The sequence below is a fragment of the Megascapheus bottae genome, chromosome 6 (genome assembly GCF_031878675.1).
Source record: "Megascapheus bottae isolate mThoBot1 chromosome 6, mThoBot2.hap1, whole genome shotgun sequence".
Classification (NCBI taxonomy): Eukaryota; Metazoa; Chordata; class Mammalia; order Rodentia; family Geomyidae; genus Megascapheus; species Megascapheus bottae.
In genome coordinates this window covers 69,550,397-69,569,561 of record NC_143514.1, presented here as the reverse complement: position 1 = coordinate 69,569,561, position 19,165 = coordinate 69,550,397, and the positions used below count along the sequence as shown (strand labels likewise).

The 19,165-nt window shown below is 40.3% G+C and overlaps 1 protein-coding gene across 1 annotated transcript in view; it reads left to right on the top strand.

Annotated features, from left to right (window-relative positions):
- Maco1 (macoilin 1) overlaps positions 1-19,165 on the top strand; it is a 63,776-nt gene that overhangs the window by 9,653 nt on the left and 34,958 nt on the right. The window contains exons 2-5 of the mRNA XM_090335535.1: positions 11,173-11,314; positions 12,351-12,477; positions 16,103-16,226; positions 18,590-18,768. Of these exons, the coding sequence (XP_090191661.1) occupies positions 11,173-11,314; positions 12,351-12,477; positions 16,103-16,226; positions 18,590-18,768 (572 nt within the window). The remainder of the gene's footprint in view (positions 1-11,172; positions 11,315-12,350; positions 12,478-16,102; positions 16,227-18,589; positions 18,769-19,165) is intronic.

The window sequence follows — 19,165 nt, the reverse complement described above, 5'->3', positions numbered from 1 at the left end:
TCCGTAGCCTTTTTTTCACTCAAGGCTAGCAATCTGCCACTTTAAGGCACAGCTCCACTTCTGGTTTTCTTGTGGTTTATTGGAGATAAGAGTCTCAGAATTTCCTGCCTGGGCTGGCTTTGAACCGTGTCTCTTAGATTTCAGCCTCTCCTGAGTAGCTAGGATTACAGGCGTGAGTCATCAGCACCCAGCTTGGCTTTTTGTTTCTTGTAGTTGTCACTTTACTTTGGTAAAGGGTGCTTATGTGGCATAATTTATATAGACCTCTCAAACGCTCCACAGCCAGGTAAGATAGTAGGTATCAGGGATGTCTTGTCCAGGACCATTAATGTTTTCGCCTCAAACCAAGAATCCCTCCTGTACTAAATTTGAAAAAAATCAAAATAGACATTACAACAATGCAAAAGATAATTTTGGACCTGGGTTGATTCTATTGATGGATCAATTGATCTATTGCTATAAAGGACATTAGTGAAGTGATTACTGAAATTTGAGTAAAGACTGTAGTTCAGATAATATACTTTTTTAATGTTAACTTTTTTGGGGCCAGCCCTGAGGCTTGAACTCAGGGCCTGAGCACTGTTCTTGGACTTTTTCAAGGCTAGTGCTCTACCACTTGAGCCACAGCACCACTTCTGGCTTTTTCTGTGTATGTGGTACTAAGGAATCAAACTCGAGTCTTTGTGTGTGCTAGGCAAGCATTTTACCACTAACTCCACCACTAGGCCAAACTCCCAGCCCCTTAATGTTAACTTTTTTATTTTGATAATTATACAGTAAGTTATATAAGCATATTCTCCTTTTGGAGAAATTTAAGTCCCAGGACTGGCAAAAAAAAAAGAAGAAGAAGAAAAGCAATATGACCATGTATAAAAATGATGTAAAAGGGCTGGTGTTCAAGTGGTAGAACAACTACTTAGCAAATGTGAGGCCCTGAATTCAAACCTCAGTGCCGCCAAAAAAGAAAGAATGGAAAATAATTAAAAGCCATTATATAGTAGTTCTGCTCCAAGATAATTGCTATTAAATAATTTAGAAATATGATTACTCTTTTTTTTCTGTGTAAACAAATGTGTATATTTCTTCTGTAACAAATATGGTATTCTTTTTTTTTTTTCCCGCCCAGACCTGCGGCTTGAACTCAAGGCCTGAGCATTGTCCTTAGGCTTTCTCAAGGCTAGCACTTGAGCCACAGTACCACTTCTGGCTTTTTCTATATGTGGTACTGAAGACTCGAACCCCAGCCTTCATGCATGCTAGGTCAAACTACTGGCCCATAAACATGGATTCTGTTGTACACATCATTTCTTTACCTAGAGACTCATAGGAATCACTCTAGGAGCAGCACATGATCTATGCAGAAGGAACACAGTTCTCTGCTATCTTCTAATTACTCTTTCTGTGCTCTTTCAGCCCTGCCCTAATAACCTCTTAGGTTCCTGTTCCTCAGCTTGCTGTCTTATAAAATAACAAAGACTACTCTCCCTACTTCACTCTTAGGAAGGTAAAATAAGGTCATTAATATGAAGTTTTGGGGAAAAATTGTAAATAGGTGTGATATAAATGTTAAGGTATAGGCTGGGAGTGTGGCTTAGTGGTAGAGTGCTTGCCTACAATGCACAAAGCCCTGGGTCCAATCCCTTGGTACCACATACACTCTGCCATACACATACACTCTACCACTTGACCCATAGCACCACTTCCAGTTTTCTGGTGGTTAATTGGAAATAAGAGTCTCATAGACTCTCAAAGCACAATCCTCAGATCTCAGCTTCTTGAGTAGCTAGGATTATAGATGTGAGCTATCAGCACCCAGCTTTACAAAATTCTTAAAAGTGATGTTCATCCTAAGTATTTTTTGCTTTGAAATTAAGTATATTTCAGTTAAATTTGTGGTTGTAGTGGCTATATTGTGGGTCTGGGTTTGTAGGTGTGTGTGTGTGTGTGTGTGTGTGTGTGTGTGTATGTATGTATGTGTGTATAATTGACTCCCTCTGCAGTCCGTAGTGTTTGGAGAATACGATAGTGATACTAGTGGTTACTGTGCAGCATTTCTTTTCTTTGCCAGTCCTGGGGCTTAAACTCAGGGCCTAGGCCCTGTCCTTGAACTTTCTCAAGGCTAGTGCTCTAGCACTCAAGTGTGGCACTTGAGCCACAGCATCACTTCTGGCTTTTTTTCTGTATGTGGCATGCAGGAATCAAACCCAGGACTTTGTGTGCTAGGCAAGCACTCCTGGCCCTTGTGCACTTTTTTTTTCCAGTCCTGAGTCTTGAACTCAGGGCCTGGGCACTGTTCTTGGGCTTTCTCAAGGCTACTCTACTACTTGAGCCACAGCACCACTTCTGGCTTTTTCTATGTATGTGGTGCTGAGGAATCGAACCATGGTCTTCATGCATGCTAGGCAAGCACTCTACCACTAGGCCAAACTCCTGGCCAGCATTTCTTCATTTTTATTTTTCATTTCAGAATGTCTTAAAAATAATTGGGACCCTCAACGAGCTTTGGTTTATAAGGGTTATCTCTATTTACTATGCCAGAAAACAGCAACGATTAAAAATACTTACAAATTATATTTTTGTATATCTTTATTGCCTAGCTTAGTAGAAGACACTTTTGAGAACTATTGCTATCTCAGAGCTGGTGGCAGGTGGGCCAAATGGATTAGAATCTAGCACCAGAGAGCCTGGTGTGATTTATTTGTTCTTAGTAACAGAAATGTCAGAACAGATTGGGAGCAGGTGCAGAGTAATCCTTAAGTAGAAGCTATCTTTCAGTAAAGTTCTCTTTGTTATTGTATTTGTTGCTTTGTCTACGTAACATTTCCAATCACCTGTGTATACCTCTCCTGTCTTCATTAAAAAGGAGTTCCTGTGGGCTTGAACATTATAGCCCTGCATTGCAGGTCATTTGTTCAGCACGTAACAGTAGGTGGGAGGAAGCTTGATTTATTGTAGTGGGGGAAGCCAATTGCTGTGCTAGGACTGAGGGGATAAAGTGGGGAACATGGATAGTTCATTTGCTTGGGTGGACCTTACATCTAAACAGCTAACTTCAAAACCATTGACTTAAAATAGCAATGAAATGTTCTTGTAGCACAGATTATTGCAGATAGTGGCCTTCTACATTTACCTTAGGGTCAGGATTGCTTTTTTTGAGTGAATGATGAAATGTTCTTGTTGCATGCAGGAGGTTGAGTGAGCGATGGAAGTGCTTCACTTGGACATAGGTAGAGATCTTCTCTGTGACTCAGAAAGAATTGTAGAAAAATGGAAGAACTAGAGCCTGGTGGTAGCAAAACAACCAGGGTTCCATTCCTCCATACCACATACATAGAAAAGCCAGAAATGGTGCTATGGTGCAAGTGGTAGAGCACTAGCCTTGAGGAAAGCCCAAGGACAGTGCATAGGCCCTGAGTTCAGTCTCTAGAACTGGCAGAAAAGGAAGGAGGGGGGGGAGGGAGGGAGGGGGGGAAGGAAGGAAGGAAGGATGGATGGAAGGATGGAAGGAAAGAAAAATGGAAGAACTAATTTTAAACAGTGAATGTTCCTGGTTGAGGGGAAGACAGGCAATAGTGTGGCAATAGTGCTGGTTATCTTAGCTTTCTTCCTGAGACACTATGGACTGCAGTGGAGGTTCCATGACAATGTGTTGTCTTAGTTCATTTTCTTAACTCAATACTTGAGACTGAGAAGCTCACAAAGAAATTTAGTTTTCATGGTTCTGGAAACTAAGAGGTCCTATAGCATGGTACCAGCATCTGTTTAGCATCTGATGAGGTCCTTCCTGAGGCACTATAACATGGTGGAAGACATTGCATGGCAAGTCACATTTGAATGTGTGCCTAAATGGGCTATGAATCAGGGTAAAATGGACTAGCTAGGTCTAGAGTGGGATCTAAAAAAACCTCCTCCATGATGCTGATGGTCCATGGACCTTAATTTGAGTAGCAAGATTGTAATTACAAATTAATAGTGTGAGACTTAATTAGGAGTTCCAAGTAGATAAGGGGCTGGATAAATATTCTAGAGATGCTGTCCTGTAAGAAGAGATTGTGGATAACTCAGAAGGCAAAGTGGCCTAGTGTAGGACTGAATGTAAAGATGAGTCACAGTAATATCACCAAGAGGACAGGTAAGCTAGAACCGAGATAGATGAATATTAGCACACATAGACAGATGCTAATATTTCCAGTGAAATATTTCACAGACTTACTTCTGTGGTATGGATCAAGTGAACTAAATGGCCCATTAGTCTGCCTCGGGAAAAGGTTAGGGTATTAAGGTTTGATGTGTATCCCATGGTAATTATGTGGGCTTTTGGAAATGATGTAGATGACAAGCAGTAGTGATACTGGAGAGAAGGTGCACTTTACTTGGAAGACTGTTCAATACTGTCCTCATTAATCATAGATGATTAATCCATAGGTGGGGAGAGTCCCATTAAATGGATTCAAGTAGAAAATGGTTGTAAATGGAATGGAAAGAAAAAAACAAAACCTTAAAGTTAATATTCACTTTGAAAGAGTTACCACTGTTAAGCCTAACAATAGCATATTTCATTGGCACATAGACTATTAGCTTACAGGACTCAAGAGATGCCATTGGTCTGTCTTTATTTAAATTATGCTATTTTGGAAATATCTCTTTTTGGAGTTATACATTAAACTATATTCAAGATACTTAACAATTATCAATTTGTTTGCATCCAAGGATCAAAAATCAAATCAAGCCAGGCACAGTGGCTCACACTTGTAATCCTAGCTACTCAGGAGGCTGAGATCTGAGGATCTTAGTTCAAAGCCAGCCTGGGCTCTAAAGTCCATGATATTCTTATCTCCAATCAACCACTAGAACACTTGAAGTAGTGCTGTGGCTCCAGGGGTAGGACAGTAGCCTTGAGCTGAATAGCTTAGGAACAGCGCCCAAACCTTAAGAGTTCAAGTCCTACAACCAACAACAACAACAAAAATCACATCAAGTTAGCCATAAGTCATATATAATAAATCACATGTATAAATGCACTTTATGTTTAGCCAGCTCAAGACTACAGCCCTTCCCCTGGAGCCACAACACCTCTTCTAGTTTTCTGGTGGTTGATTGAAGAGTCACGGACTTTAGTGCCCGGGTTGGCTTTGAACCGAGATCCTCAGATCTCAGCCTCCTGAGTAGCTAGGATTACAGGCATGAGCCATCATGCCTGGCTCTAGTCATTTTTATTTTCATGGTTTGAAAAAAATATATTTGAATGTCCTACTGGCCTAAATCCTCCTTTGTAATATCATCGCTTAGAATCTGGCAAAATCTTGGAATCTTCAGAATATGAGGGTTTTGTCTAGATTACTACACTTTGATGAGCAGTCATTTTAGACTACTTGTCTTTTAACTTTGGTACAAAAAAAATTGCAGAAGGGTAAGAGGCATGATTTACTGAGATAAAGGGCTAAGTGAAGACTGAATAAGGCAACTTGTTTAATCTTGGTAAGATTCTCTAAAACTGAAACTCACTAGAATTTAAAATTTATTTCTAGAGAAAAACAATCAGAATAAAGATACATTCCCATGACTCTTTCCAGTTCTGAAGTTAGAATCCAGGACCTCAAATAGACTAAGCAAATATCCTACCACTTCCTACACTTTCAGTTTCATAGTTTTTTCCACTCCCACATTCCCTACCCTCGCCATACTGGGGCTCGAACTCAGCCTAGCATTCTTGCTTAGCTTTTCCCCCTCAGACCTAATTTTCTACCATTTGAGCCAGATTTCCAGTTCTGGCTTTTTGCTGGTTAATTGAAGAAAAGAGCCTTGAGCATTTATTTGTCTACTTGGGTTAGCTTTGAACTGAGATTTTTCAGGTCTCAACCTCTTGAGTACTTAGGGTTATAAAGATAAGCCACTGGAGTCTGGATTTTTTTCCCTAGGTTTTTGAAACAAGGCCTTACAATGTAGTCAGGCTGACCTTGAACTCTCAGCAGCCTAGGCTGGCCTCCAACTAGAGAGCCTTCTGCTTTACTCTTCTGAGTGCTGAGATCACCAGTGTGTACCATGGGATCTGGCTATATACATGCCAGCTTTTAAATACCACTCATGCCTCGAATCTTAGCTACTCAGGAGGCTGAGATCAGAGGGTTGAGATTTGAAGCCAAGCCAGGAAAAATTCCTGTGAGTCTCTCCAATTAACCATCCAAAAAAAAAAAAAAAATCCAACAAACAAAAAACTGCCCAAAGTGAAACTGTGGCTCAAGTGGTAGAGTAAAAAAAGATAGAGGAACAGTGCCTAGGCCCTGAGTTTAAGCCCAGGACCAATAAGCATACACACACAATCTTCAAAACCTAGGAACAGTACTGGACACCAAGAAAATTCCTCTTAGACTTACAGTCAAGCTGCTTGGAAATCTAGTGTCAACAAATAGGTATGACCCTAAATACCTGCATAACTCATGCTCTCCAGTGGAACAAAATGAGATTGAGGACTCTGTCTCAAATGGCAGTAGGACTCTAGTGGAATGAAATCAACTGATGAGACACAGAGCTCACCACTGTGATTTCTTGCTTTTCAAGTAGGCCTCTTAGGAACTGACTTACCAAACTCACAGAAGTTCTAAGAAATTATACCAGAAATTTAGTCCTGGGTGACAAACTGTGTACTACTATGAAAAGTATTGTGGAAGGTTAGGTGGATTTGTTTTTAATATTGTTTACCTTATAGCCTAAAAAGGTGACAGAAAAAGTCCTCAATGCTCATCCTTTTGTTTCTCTCTTTGCAGAGCACATTGGTCTTTTTTGTATCTTATTGAGACCTACTAAAATTACTGAAGTCTTGATTTTGTCTGGAGGTTAGCTCAGTTGTAAGGCATGTGTTTAGTATGCACAAGGCTCTGGATTTGATCCCAAGCACCAAAATAAACTGTTTATTGGCAGTGCTATGGTTTGGACTCAGGACTCAAGCTCTACTTAAGCCATATACCCAGTCCTTTTTTGCTTTAGTTATTATTATTATTATTATTATTATTATTATTTTAGATAGGGTCTTCCATTTTTTGCCTAGGGCCAGCTTTGGACCATGATCACCTATTTGTGGCTTCCACGTAGCTTGGATGATAGCCATACACCACCATGTTTTTTGAGCCCCAAATCTTTTTTTTTTTTTTTATGCTATTTAGATTTTCAAATAGCTAATTTGATCACACCAGCATGGAACTGTTCATACTATAGAATACTATCAAAGGGTCTAGTTGAAGTAAAAATGAATAACATATTAAACTATTTTAGAAAACTTTTTTTTTTTTTGTCAGTCATGGGGCTTGGACTCTGGGCCTGGGACTGCTGCCCTACCTCTGGGCCTGGGCGTTGTCCCTGACCTCTTCAGCTCAATGCCACAGTGCCACTTGCAAGTTTTGTGGTGATTAATTGGAGATAAGAGTTTCTGGGACTTTTTAGTGCCTGGGCTGGCTTTGAATCGTGATCCTGAAATCTCAGCCTCCTGAGTTGCTAGGATAATGGGTGTGAGCCCATTTCCAGCTAGAAAACTTTTTTTTTTTTTTTTTTTTTTTTTTAAGTAGGAGACCAAAGACTTTAATAGAAAGAAAGTAGCTGGGTGCCAGTGGCTCATGCTTGTACAGCCGAACTACCCAGGAGATGTGTGGATCACCTTTCAAAGCCAGCTCAGGCAGGAAAGTCTATGAGACTTTTATCTTCACTAAACTACTGAAAAAGCCAGAAGTACAGCTGTGACTCAAGTAGTAGAGTGCTAGCCTTGAACTAAAGAGTTCAAGAATTGCACCTAGTCTCTAAGTTCAAGCCCTATGACCAACATGGAAGGAAGGAAAGAAGACAGGCAGGCAGGTAGGCAGGCAGGCAGGCAGGCTGGCTGTTAAAGGCCTACTTAGGTGGCTCAAGAGCCAAAAAAAATGCTTTAAAAAAGTTTGGAAAACTGGGCGCCACTGGCTCACCCCTGTAATCCTAGCTACTTTGGAGGCTGAGATCAGAGGATCGTGGTTCAAAGCCAACCCAGGCATGAAAGCTCATGAGACTCTTGTCTCCAGTTAGCCACCAGAAAACAGGAAATAGTGCTGTGGCTCAAGGGGCTGGAGCGCTAGCCTTAAGCTGAAGAGCTCAGGGATAGGGCCCAGGCCCAGAGTTCAGGCCCTGTAGCTGACCAGGGTGTGGGAGGGAAACAGTTTGGAGAATGGAAATGGAAACAAGAATTTTTTTCTTTTAACAAGTGTTTTTCTTTAAAAAAAAAATTAAAAAACAGTTTTGCAGGGATTAGAGTGGCTCTGGTGGTAGGGCATCTGCCAATTTGCATAAAGCATCAGATAGCCTAGTTTGAGGCCTCTCCCACAAGAAAAAAAAATTGCAAATCTCTTAATTAAGAGCTTATATTAAGACAGCTGTCTTCCCTTGTATTTGTCTGTATTGAATATTGAGTTATATCAGGGAGTTTCTGGAAAAGACTACTGCAGACTCTTCAGAAAATTATTAATGATGATGCAATTCCTTTCTTTCTGGACTCCTTAGAAATAGCTCTCCTGCCCCAGGACCTACTTTGAGAATCTCCACTTTACAACATTAACTTACTGCGTGGACTCAGTCACTTAACTATATGTAAATATCTGTTTGTACTTAGAAATACTTTTCCTAGTTTTATTCTAGTGGTTATCTTCCTCCTTGAGCCATTTTATTTTGTTCTTTTTGTTTAAACAAACATTATTTGTCAAAGTTTTTTATGCTGTGAACTGTATATGTTTAAGTTGTATCCCAGAACCCTCCAACATAATCGATTTTTTTTTTTTTTGCCAGTCCTGGGGCTTGAACTCAGGGCCTGGGCACTGTCTTTGGACACATTTTGCTAAAAGCTAGCGCCCTGTCACCTGAGCCACAGTACCACTTCCAGCTTTTTTTGAGTATGTGGTACCGAGGAATCAAACCCACAGCTTTGTGCATGTTAGGCGAGCTCCACCGCTAGGCCAACTCCCAGCCCTAGATTTGTATTTCTTAGAGTTTTATTTACATAGAATCATACATTCTGTGGAGTATTTGGCAACTCCCTTCCTTCTTTTGCCAGTCCTGGGGCTTGAACTTAGGGCCTGAGCACTGCCCTTGGACTTTCTCAAGGCTAGAGCTCTACCACTTGAGCCTCAGCATCACTTCTAGGTTTTTCTTTTTTTTTTCCAGTTCTGGGCTTGAGTTCAGGGCTGAACACTGTCCTTGGACTTTCGCAAGGCTCTACCATTTGAGCCTCAGCACCACTTCAAGCTTTTTTCTATATATGTGGTATCGAGGAATCAAACCCAGTGTTCATGCATGCTAAGCAAGCACTCTACCACTAGGCCAAACTCCCAGCCCCTACTTCTAGCCTTTTATGTATGTGGTACTGAGGAATTGAGCCTCCCAGGTCTTCATGCATGCAATGCAAGCACTCTACCACTAGGCTAAACTCCTGGCTCCTTGTCCAGTTTCTTTTGGGATAGTTTTTAGTTTCTTCCATGTGCCCTGTATCAGTAGCTCCTTCCTTTTTAATGTTGAGAAGTATTTCTTTGTATGAATATACTAAAATTTGCTTATCCTTTGACATATTAATTGCCTTTGGTTTATATTGCAAATTTTAGGTGTCACAAAAATATTGGTAATATTTGCATGTGAGTTTCGTTGACACACTGTGCCTAGAGGTAGAGTCTGGATCATTTGGTAAGTGTAGGATTTAACTAACAAACTGTCCAGCTGTTGTTCACTTAGTCATCACTTAATATCCTACCACAGTGTGGAAAGCCCACCTGCTTTATACGTTTCACCAGCACTCAGGTACACATGTATTAGATAGTGGCTGCGCTGTGGCTCAGGCTGGCCTCAGACTTGCAGTCCTCCTGTATACCCTCCAAAGTGCCAGAAAATGGATTTTCAGATCCAGTGAAAAATAATAGTTTTTGCTGGGCAATTACACCTGTAATCCTAGTTACTCAGCTAGCCCAGGCACTAAAAGATCAAAGCTAGCCCAGGCATTAAAGTCCATGAGGCTCTTATCTCCAATTAACCACCAGAAAACTGGAAGTGGCGCTGTGACTCAAGGAGTAGGTCTGTAGCCTTGAGTTGAAGAGCTCAGGGACAGTGCCCAGGCCCAGAGTTCAAGTCTAACAACTGACAAAAAAATGAAAAATAAAAAATAATACTTTTTAAGCCATGACCTTACTTCACTACAAGCTTAGGGCAGTGGTTACATAGATGTCCTTTCTGACTTGTCAAAGTGTGAGAAATAGCTGAATAGTGAGTGTGTTTAACTGAATAGTGAATGTGTTTAACCCAAATCCAGGGGGAACAAGAAGCACATGTGTACATTCAGCAGAGGAAGGCCTGGATACTTAAGGTCTATTTCTCTTAACAGACTTTTTTTTTGGTACACGCCAACCTTGGGGCTTGAATTCAGGGCCTCGTCACTGTTTTAGAGCTTCACCATCTGAGCCAAAGTTCCACTTCCAGCTTTTTTGATGGTTAATTGGAAATAAGTCTCACAGACTTGCTTGCACTGGCTGGCTTTGAACTGTAATCCTCCGAAACTTCCTGACTAGCTAGAATTATAGTTATGAGCCACCAGCGCCTGGCTTCTAACAGCCATTTCTGTGTCCTCACAGTCCTTGTTAATGATTCGCATTGGCTTCCTAAGTTAGTTTCTGCCTATTTTGGGAGGTCATTTGACTTTTGTTTAGGTAAGGCGAATGAATGCTATGGAGAAGGGCAAAAAGAGAAGGGAAATGGAATTCTTGAAGTGTGTAGAGTGAGTGTGCATGAGGAATTTCAAAGACTCCAAAGCAGATTTGGAGGAGAGGAAACAGCACATTTGAAGTCTTCCAACCATGACATTTTCTTCTAATGAAGAACAGCTTGTAAGCTGTAATTTTGAGTGTTGGAGTATTTTAAAGTTAGACTCTTAGCACATTAGTTCCCCCCCCCCCATTTTAAATGGAATTAAGCATTTTTGGTCATCTTCTTATCTTGGTAGTTGTGAGTCTCAGGATGAACACCAGAGCTTTGTAATTGGTAAAGGCCAAGGCTGCATCTCTTTGTGCTTTATTTCCATGTGTTCTTGGTGACTGTTTTTGTCTCTTTGAATAGACAGTGCATTTCCTATTTGTGTTTTTTCACAAATGACCTTGAATTAATTATTTTTCTATTTTGCAGTACATTTCTATACCTGAAATTCCTGGTTGTGTGGGCACTTGTCCTCCTGGCAGATTTTGTCCTGGAGTTCAGATTTGAATACCTGTGGCCATTCTGGCTTTTCCTCAGAAGCGTCTTTGATTCCTTCAGATACCAGGGACTGGTAGGTTCATATACATGTTAATACGTATTACATTTTAGGTTTTAAACTATTATATTTTAAAAATATGCCACAAGAATGTCTCCATTTTCAAATCTCTCTAATATCCAGTTCTATATAGATTTTCAGGTCTGCCTCTGAACTACTCTATCACATGTCATGTAACTTTAGAAAATTCCCCCACACTCCTGTGGGTATGTGTATACAAAAGATGTCTTAGGTATTATGACAATATCTGTGCCCAAAGATGCCCTGAAAAGATCTCAGAGACCCTCCAGGACTCTCTAGACCACATATTTGGAACTACTGGGTTACAGCAAGGACATAAGTCTTGGCTTGTTCTTTTGGGTTATATGTTAGTTCTATTGTGTATGTAGAAACCAAATGAACTTACTGTGCTCAAACCTCAGTTTTTTCTAGACCAGTTTATCTTCATGGTTTAAAACTTCCGTGGGGCCAGGAGTTTGGCCTAGTGGTAGAGTGCTTGCCTAGCATGCACAAAGACCGGGGTTCGATCACTGGATTACTACATACATAGAAAAAGCTAGACATGATGCTGTGGCTCAAGTATTAGAGCTCTAGCCTTGACAGTGGACAAGGTCTTGCCCAAGGACAGTGTTCAGGTCTTGAGTTCAAGCCTGGAGTGGCAAAACAAAAGAAAAACACACAAAACCAAACTTCCCTAGCTACACAGTAGGCTGAGATTTGAGGACCATGGATCAAAGACAGCCTGGTCAGGAAAGTCCATAAGTCTCTTATCTTCAGTTAATCACCAAAAAAATGAAGCTGTGACTCTAGTAGTAGACCACCAGCCTTGGAAAAATCTAAGGGATAACACTTAGGCTTTCAGTTCAAGCCCCAGTACTGGCACAAAAAAACCGCAACCATTTCTTTCTATGCAGTGATGTTAAATGTTTAAAACTTCCTAGCTAACTTGTTCTTTGTTCAGTAATTTTTTCAACAAACTTTAATAATGTATGTTTGAAAATAACCATTTCTGAGATGTTTTCTTATTTTGTTTTGTTTTTTTTCCCTTTAGGCCTTCTCAGTATTTTTTGTTTGTGTAGCATTCACGTCAAATATAATATGTCTGCTCTTCATTCCCATACAATGGCTTTTCTTTGCTGCTAGCACATATGTATGGGTTCAATATGTATGGCATACAGGTAAGTCTTAATCTAGGGAATGGGATCTTAGTCTTGAGTTTTCAGAATGTGATTTTGTTGAGTAAATTAAAGTTGAATTTATGTGTATGCTTTAAAGTTGTCTTTCTGGGGGCTGGGAGTTTGGCCTAATGGTAGAGTGCTTGCTTAGCATGCACAAAGACCCGGGATTGATTCCTCAGTACCACATACATAGAAAAAAGCCAGAAGTGGTGCTGAGGCTCAAGTGGCAGAGTGCTAGTCTTGAGAAAGTCCAAGGACAGTGCTCAAGCCCTGAGTCCAAGCCCAGGACTGGCAAAAAAAAAAGAAAAAAGAAAAAAAAAAGAAAAAGAAAAGTTGTCTTTCTCTAATAGATTATACTTTTGTAAATTGATTTTTTGTGTTATTTGAATAAAAGCCTAAAGCTTTATAATTTAATATGTCATTGTAGACATTTCTATTAGCCACTCTTACTACAACAATATTTATGTAAAAAAAAAAAGTTAAAGTGATTTCTGTTCAGGAGTAACTGCATAGTCATGTGTCTGATGTCACAGCATGTCAGTATTGAAAACAATGTCAGAGGCTATTTTGGTGAATCCAGAATTCAGTACAAGAATCCCCACAGCATCCTGGCGCTGTAAGGGACATAGAAGCTATCTGCTATTGCTGGCACTTGTATATATCATGTGGTGCTGTTGTTCTTCATTACTTTGTTCTCAATTACTATGCCAAAAGCATCTCCTTACACTCAGGGCCTTGTGCTTGCTAGGAAGGCACTTTATCACTTGAGCCATACCTCAGGCTTTTTTGGGGGGTGAGGGTGGGGGGCAGTCTTGGGCCTTGAACTCAGGGCCTGAGCACTGTCCTTGGGGTTTTTTCAAGTGGTAGAGCATTTGCTCTACCACTTGAGCAGCACTTCTGGCTTTTTTATGTATGTGGTACCAAGGAATGGAACCCTGGTCTTCAGGCGTGCTTGCCTACAAGCACTCCATCACTAGGCCAAACTCTCAGCCCCTACGTCAGGCTCAGTGATGAGTCATGATGCCCAGCTCCATTTTAAACTTTAATCCAGTGTGATTTAACTATTTTTGGTCTCACTGATTCTTTGAAGATCCAAAAATGCTTTTTTCCCAGAAAAAAAAATAAATGTATGGAAAGGTCCAGATTTTGCTTTAAAATTTGAGGGGGGGGTGTGTGTGTGTGTCTATAAATCATCCTTTGAAGCCAAAATGCTGACTTCTGCAAGACAAGCATGCTTAATAGTATAATCTCCTCCCAAGTTAAACATTTCTTTTTTTTCTTTTTTCTTTCTGTCTTTTTTTTTTTTTTTTTTAATGGGTCATGGGGCTTGAACTTGGCCTGGGTGCTGTCCCTGAGCTCTTCGGCTCAAGGCTATACCGCCCTACCCTTGAGCCAATCCCCACTTCCCATTTTCTAGAGGTTAAATGGAGATAAGAGTCTCAGGTCCTTTTGTGCCCAGGCTGGCTTTGAACCTTGATCCTCAGATCTCAGCCTCCTGAGTAGCTAGGATTACAGGCTTGAACTACTGTGCCCAGCCAAGTTAAACATTTCTTTAGAGATCTGAAGACTATAATAGACTCCTATTTTTCTGTAGGCCAAAATACCTCTGGTTTCAATACCTTGTGGTCTTTCTGTTTTCTCTCTCTCCCTCCCTCCCTCTCTCTCTCTCTCTCTCTCTCTCTCTCTCTCTCTCTCTCTCTCTCTCTCTCTCTCTCTCTCTCTCTTTCTGTGTGTGTATGTGTGTGTGTGTGTGTGTGTATGTGTGTATGTATCCATCCCCATGTTCCAGAGATTGAACTCAGGGCCTAGCACTCTACCACTTCACACTCCCAGTTTTTATAGTAGTTAACTGGAGATAGAAGTCTCATGAACTTATCAATGTATGTGAATTAATGCACCTTCTATCTGGCAAATATCATGTAACCCTTTTATTAATTACAATAAAAAAAAAAGAAGTCTCATGAACTTTCCAGCCTAAACTGGCTTCAACCCAAGATCCTTAGATCTCTATCTCCTGAGGAACAAGGATTACAGGTATATGATACCAGCACCAAGCTTCTCTAGTTCCCTCTAGTTATAAAAGGCTGTGTATATTGCATTTTATGTATCTTCTCACTGGTCTATACTGTATATACTCTGTTATTTCAAGCCAAGATCAAATGAAATTATGTGTATGTGTACTGGTACTAGGGTTTGACCTCAGGGCCTATGCTCTGTCTCTGAGCTCTTTTGCTCAAGTCTGATTTTCTATCCCTTAAACCACAGCTCTACTTCCAGCTTTTTTGGTGGTTAATTAGAAGTGAGGATTTCATGGACTTTCCTGACCAGACTGGCTTCTAACCACAGTTCTTAGATCCTAGCCTCCTAAGTAGATAGAATTACAGGCATGGGCCAGCAGTGCTGACTAGATAAGATATTTTGACAGCTCCTGCCCTCTGTGAACGTCTGAAAGTGGCATGTGCTGGGATATGAGAACTGCTTCTCAGAGGTCACTCTTGTTTTCAAAGCCACAAGAAACTTGAGTCTTAGTCCCAGCTGCAACCTGTAAGATTTTAACCATTGAGAAAGTGCCAAATAATAAAAGCTGTCTGGAGCAACATTCATCTTCTCAAAATTCCAAGGAGGCCCATGTAGAAGATACAGTTGAGCCCTGTGTATTTGAATGTCCAACATGAGCATGGTTTGCTTTTTGTTCATAGTTAGAACTCTTGTCTAAACATCATTTTCTTCTCCTGGGCCTCACTTTCAAGTGATTTGTTATTTATACTTGTCCCTGTCTAGGCCTCAGTTTCTGCTGTCATTTGGGTAGAGTAATCTAGGAAATAAATGCCTAAGGGAGAGAGACTTCCAGCTCAAATATGTTGTATCTCTGGTAAATATTGGTGATTCTCCAAATTTCTTTAGTGTTGTTTTAGTGGAGAGGACACTGACTATGTAATTTTTGTTTTGGTACTGGTCCTGGAGCGTGGACGTGGGGCTTGGCACTGCCCCTGAGCTTCTTATGAAGCTCAAGGCTATTGCTCTATCACTTGAGCTACAGCTCTAGCTTGAACATAAGAATATCACAGACTTTCCTGCCCTGGCTGGCTTTTAATTATATCTTCAGATCTCAGCCTCCAGAGTAGCTATGATTACAGGTGTTGTCACTGGCATCCAGCTTGACTATGTAATAATTTTTTTCTTTTGTCGGTGGTGGGACTTGAACTCTGGGCCTTGGCACTGTCCTTGAGCTCTTCAACTCAAGGCTAGCGCTCTACAATTTGAGCTATAGCACCACTTCCTGTTTTTTGGTGATTAATTAGAGATGAATCTCGGGGACTTTTGTGCCTGGGCTGGCTTTGAACCATGATCCTCAGACCTCAGCCTCTAGAGTAGCTAGGATTATAGGCATGAGCCACCACACTCGGCTTGAATATTTCTTGACAGAATGTTTTCCTTTTATTTTTGTCAATGATTCTGTGAAATTGCTCATTAAATAAAAGCTTTCAGTTTGAATCAAATTGCTTTTTAGTTTAGTTCAGTGGGAAATCTTGGTGAAAATTACTATAGTTGAATCAGTCACTCAAACAACCATCTGTTGCGTTCATGTGTCATTGATGCTTGTCTCTCTGCTGCTTTCCCACAGAAAGGGGAGTGTGCTTGCCTACAGTATCCCTCTGGATACTTTTTGTTTATATTGAAGCGGCAATTAGATTTAAAGATCTCAAAAATTTTCATGTAGACCTTTGTCGTCCATTTGCTGCCCACTGGTGAGTATTCTCTGTATTCTTCATGTTTAATTCATTTCAATGTAAATTGGTAAGTTCACTTGAATTTTTCTTGTTAGTTATTGTTTATGAGCCCAGGAAGCTCATGTATCATACTGGTAAAGAGCATGAGCTGTTTGTTCTACTGGGGATGATGGCACACACCTATAGTCCTGGGCTTTGGAAGGCAGGGCTGAGGCAGGAGGATGACTGCAAAGCCAACCTGGACGACAGAGCCAGACTCTTATTTCAAGAGGTAAAAACAAACAAACCAACAAAAAGAAAAATACACACAAAAACCTTTAGCTGGAAGGGGCCCTGTGGCTTAAGTGGTAGAGCGATGGCCTTCAGCTGACGATTCAGCTCAGGGACAGCGCCCAGGCCCAGAGTTAAATCCTTTAGCTTTCTTTTCAGATAGATGAGCATTGAAATTCCAGTGTTTTCCCCTGGGATGACCTACTTAAAAACGTAGGTCATTATCTACTTTCTTACTGTCTCGGGGTCATGGGAAACAGGAAATGAGGTGATTTATGTAAAATGTTGAGCTTAATACCAAGCACATAGGTGTCAGGCAAATGTTAATTATTTTCATTATATCTGATAGTGATTTCGAAAGGTCTTTTGGACTATGTGATTATTTCACAAAACAACATAGAATTTCCTTTAGCCTATTTGCAGAAGTAACTTTTTAAAAAATTAAATTTTTTTTTTTGCCAGTCCTGGGCCTTGAACTCAGGGCCTGAGCCCTGTCCTTGGGCTTTTCCCTCAAGGCTAGAGCTCTACCACTTGAGCCACAGCACCACTTCCAGCTTTTTTTCTATGTATATGGTACTGAGGGTACACGGGTTTTCGTGCATGCTAGGCAAACACTACCACTGGGCCAAACTCCAGTCCAACTTTCATAACTTTTAAAGGGCTATTGTTTCTCCTTAGGAAATTTAAATGAATATTGAGTGGTTTTTTTTAATTTAAGCAGAAATGGGTTTAAAAATGAGCTTGATTTTTTATATGAGTTGATTATAGAATTACTATGTTATAGTTCTCATAAATGTGCCTGTTTATGTTCATATTTATGATAAAAGTCAAAATAAATAGGGAATATTGTTTCAAGTATTTTTCCTCTTTTCATAAACAAGTGAATTCAATAAACCTATTCATTAAAACATGTCTCTTTAAATTTGTAGGGAGACCACATTTAGATTATGAACTGATAAGGGTTGATGCAAATGAAGCTTAATGTGGGTTTGACAATATTTGAAGAGGCTTTGAAATGGTATTAGACAGGATGATGAGTTGAATGAAAATATTTCTATTATCCCATAATTAAAGTTATAAGTACACCTGGTTTAATTTGGTGACACATCCCAAATGCTAACATTGATATCTTATATTTACTTAAATGATTCTTTAATTTATGCATGACAGTATTTGTGAATTTTCTAGGACTAGGTGACGACATTACTCCTTAGGTACTAAGAAGATTAAGTTAAAATTAGCTTCTAGTGTTAAAAACTGAATGTCCTCTTGATTTTTTTAATATGTAACTTTTTTTCTTTGGGTTAACCATAAAACTTTTTCCTTTTTAGTTTTTAGCATACAGATACTGCAATTTTAATGCATAAGTTGGGCCAGTAATTCTTGACTCTAGACACTGGATCCAACAGTCATTGTTGTAACTACTTGAATTGATTTGAAAAGCATTGGTGGGAAGCATTGGTTTTTTGTTTTGTTGGCCTGGGCACTGTCCTTGAGCTTTCTCAAGGCTAGCACTCTACTACTTGAACCATAGTACCACTTCCTGCTTTTTCTGTGTATGTGGTCCTGAGGAACCAAATCCAGGGCTTCATGCGTGCTAGACCATGCTCCTCCCCCCTCTTTTTTTTAATGGTCTAGTAGTCCTGCTGTTCATTCTCTGGGGCTTTGTTCTGTATATGACTGCCTCTGATTTCCAGATGAAAATGTGAAATGATAATTTTTAAAATGTCATTTAGATATGGTATATATGTTTTTACTGTCTTCAGCTATCATCAGCTAGAATTAATTTTTTATTTGTGAGAATTTTTCTCCTTTTTTTTTTTTTGGCCAGTTCTAGAGCTTGAATTCAGGGCCAAGGTTCTGAACTTCTTTTGGTCAAGGCTAGCACTCTACCACTTTAGGCCATAGACCTACTTCAGGGTTTTCCTGTTCTCGTGGTACTGAAGAATTGAACTCAGGGCTTCATGTATGGTAGGGAAGCACTCAACCACTAGGTCACATTCCCAGCCCCTTTACTTTCTAATTTTAACCATGGGTATCCTGATATACTTGATTTTGATGCATGTATTGTTTCAAACTTGAAATGATGGCTGGATTGTCTTTTTTTCTAGTATTGGTTATCCTGTGGTGACTTTGGGCTTTGGCTTCAAAAGCTATGTGAGCTACAAAATGCGGTTAAGAAAGCAAAAAGAAGTGCAAAAAGAGAACGAATTTTACATGCAGCTTCTTCAGCAGGCCCTCCCTCCAGAGCAACAGATGCTACAGAAGCAAGAAAAAGAGGCAGAGGAAGGTAGGGCCTTACCCCAAAGCTTTCAGCCTAAAAGGCTAGTCTGTTGTGTTTCCTTGTAGATTGTTCTCTTCAGAACAGTAGCTAGCGGTTTTAAGTCCTCCGTTTTTCTGATATTCTGCCTCAGAGCTATTGTTTTGCCTGATCAGAGGATAGAGTGTGGCCAAGCATTGGTGGCTCACGCCCATAAGCCTAGCTATTCAGGAGGCTGAGGTCTGAGGATCACAATTCAAAGCCAGCCTGGGCAGAAAAGTCTGTGAGATTCTTACCTCCCAATTAACCACCAGAAAACTGGGGGTAGAGCTATGGCTTGAAGTGGCAAGTGTTAGCCTTGAACAAGAGTTCAGGGACAGCGCCTAAGCCCTGAGTTGAAGTCCCACAAATGGCGGAAAAAGAAAGG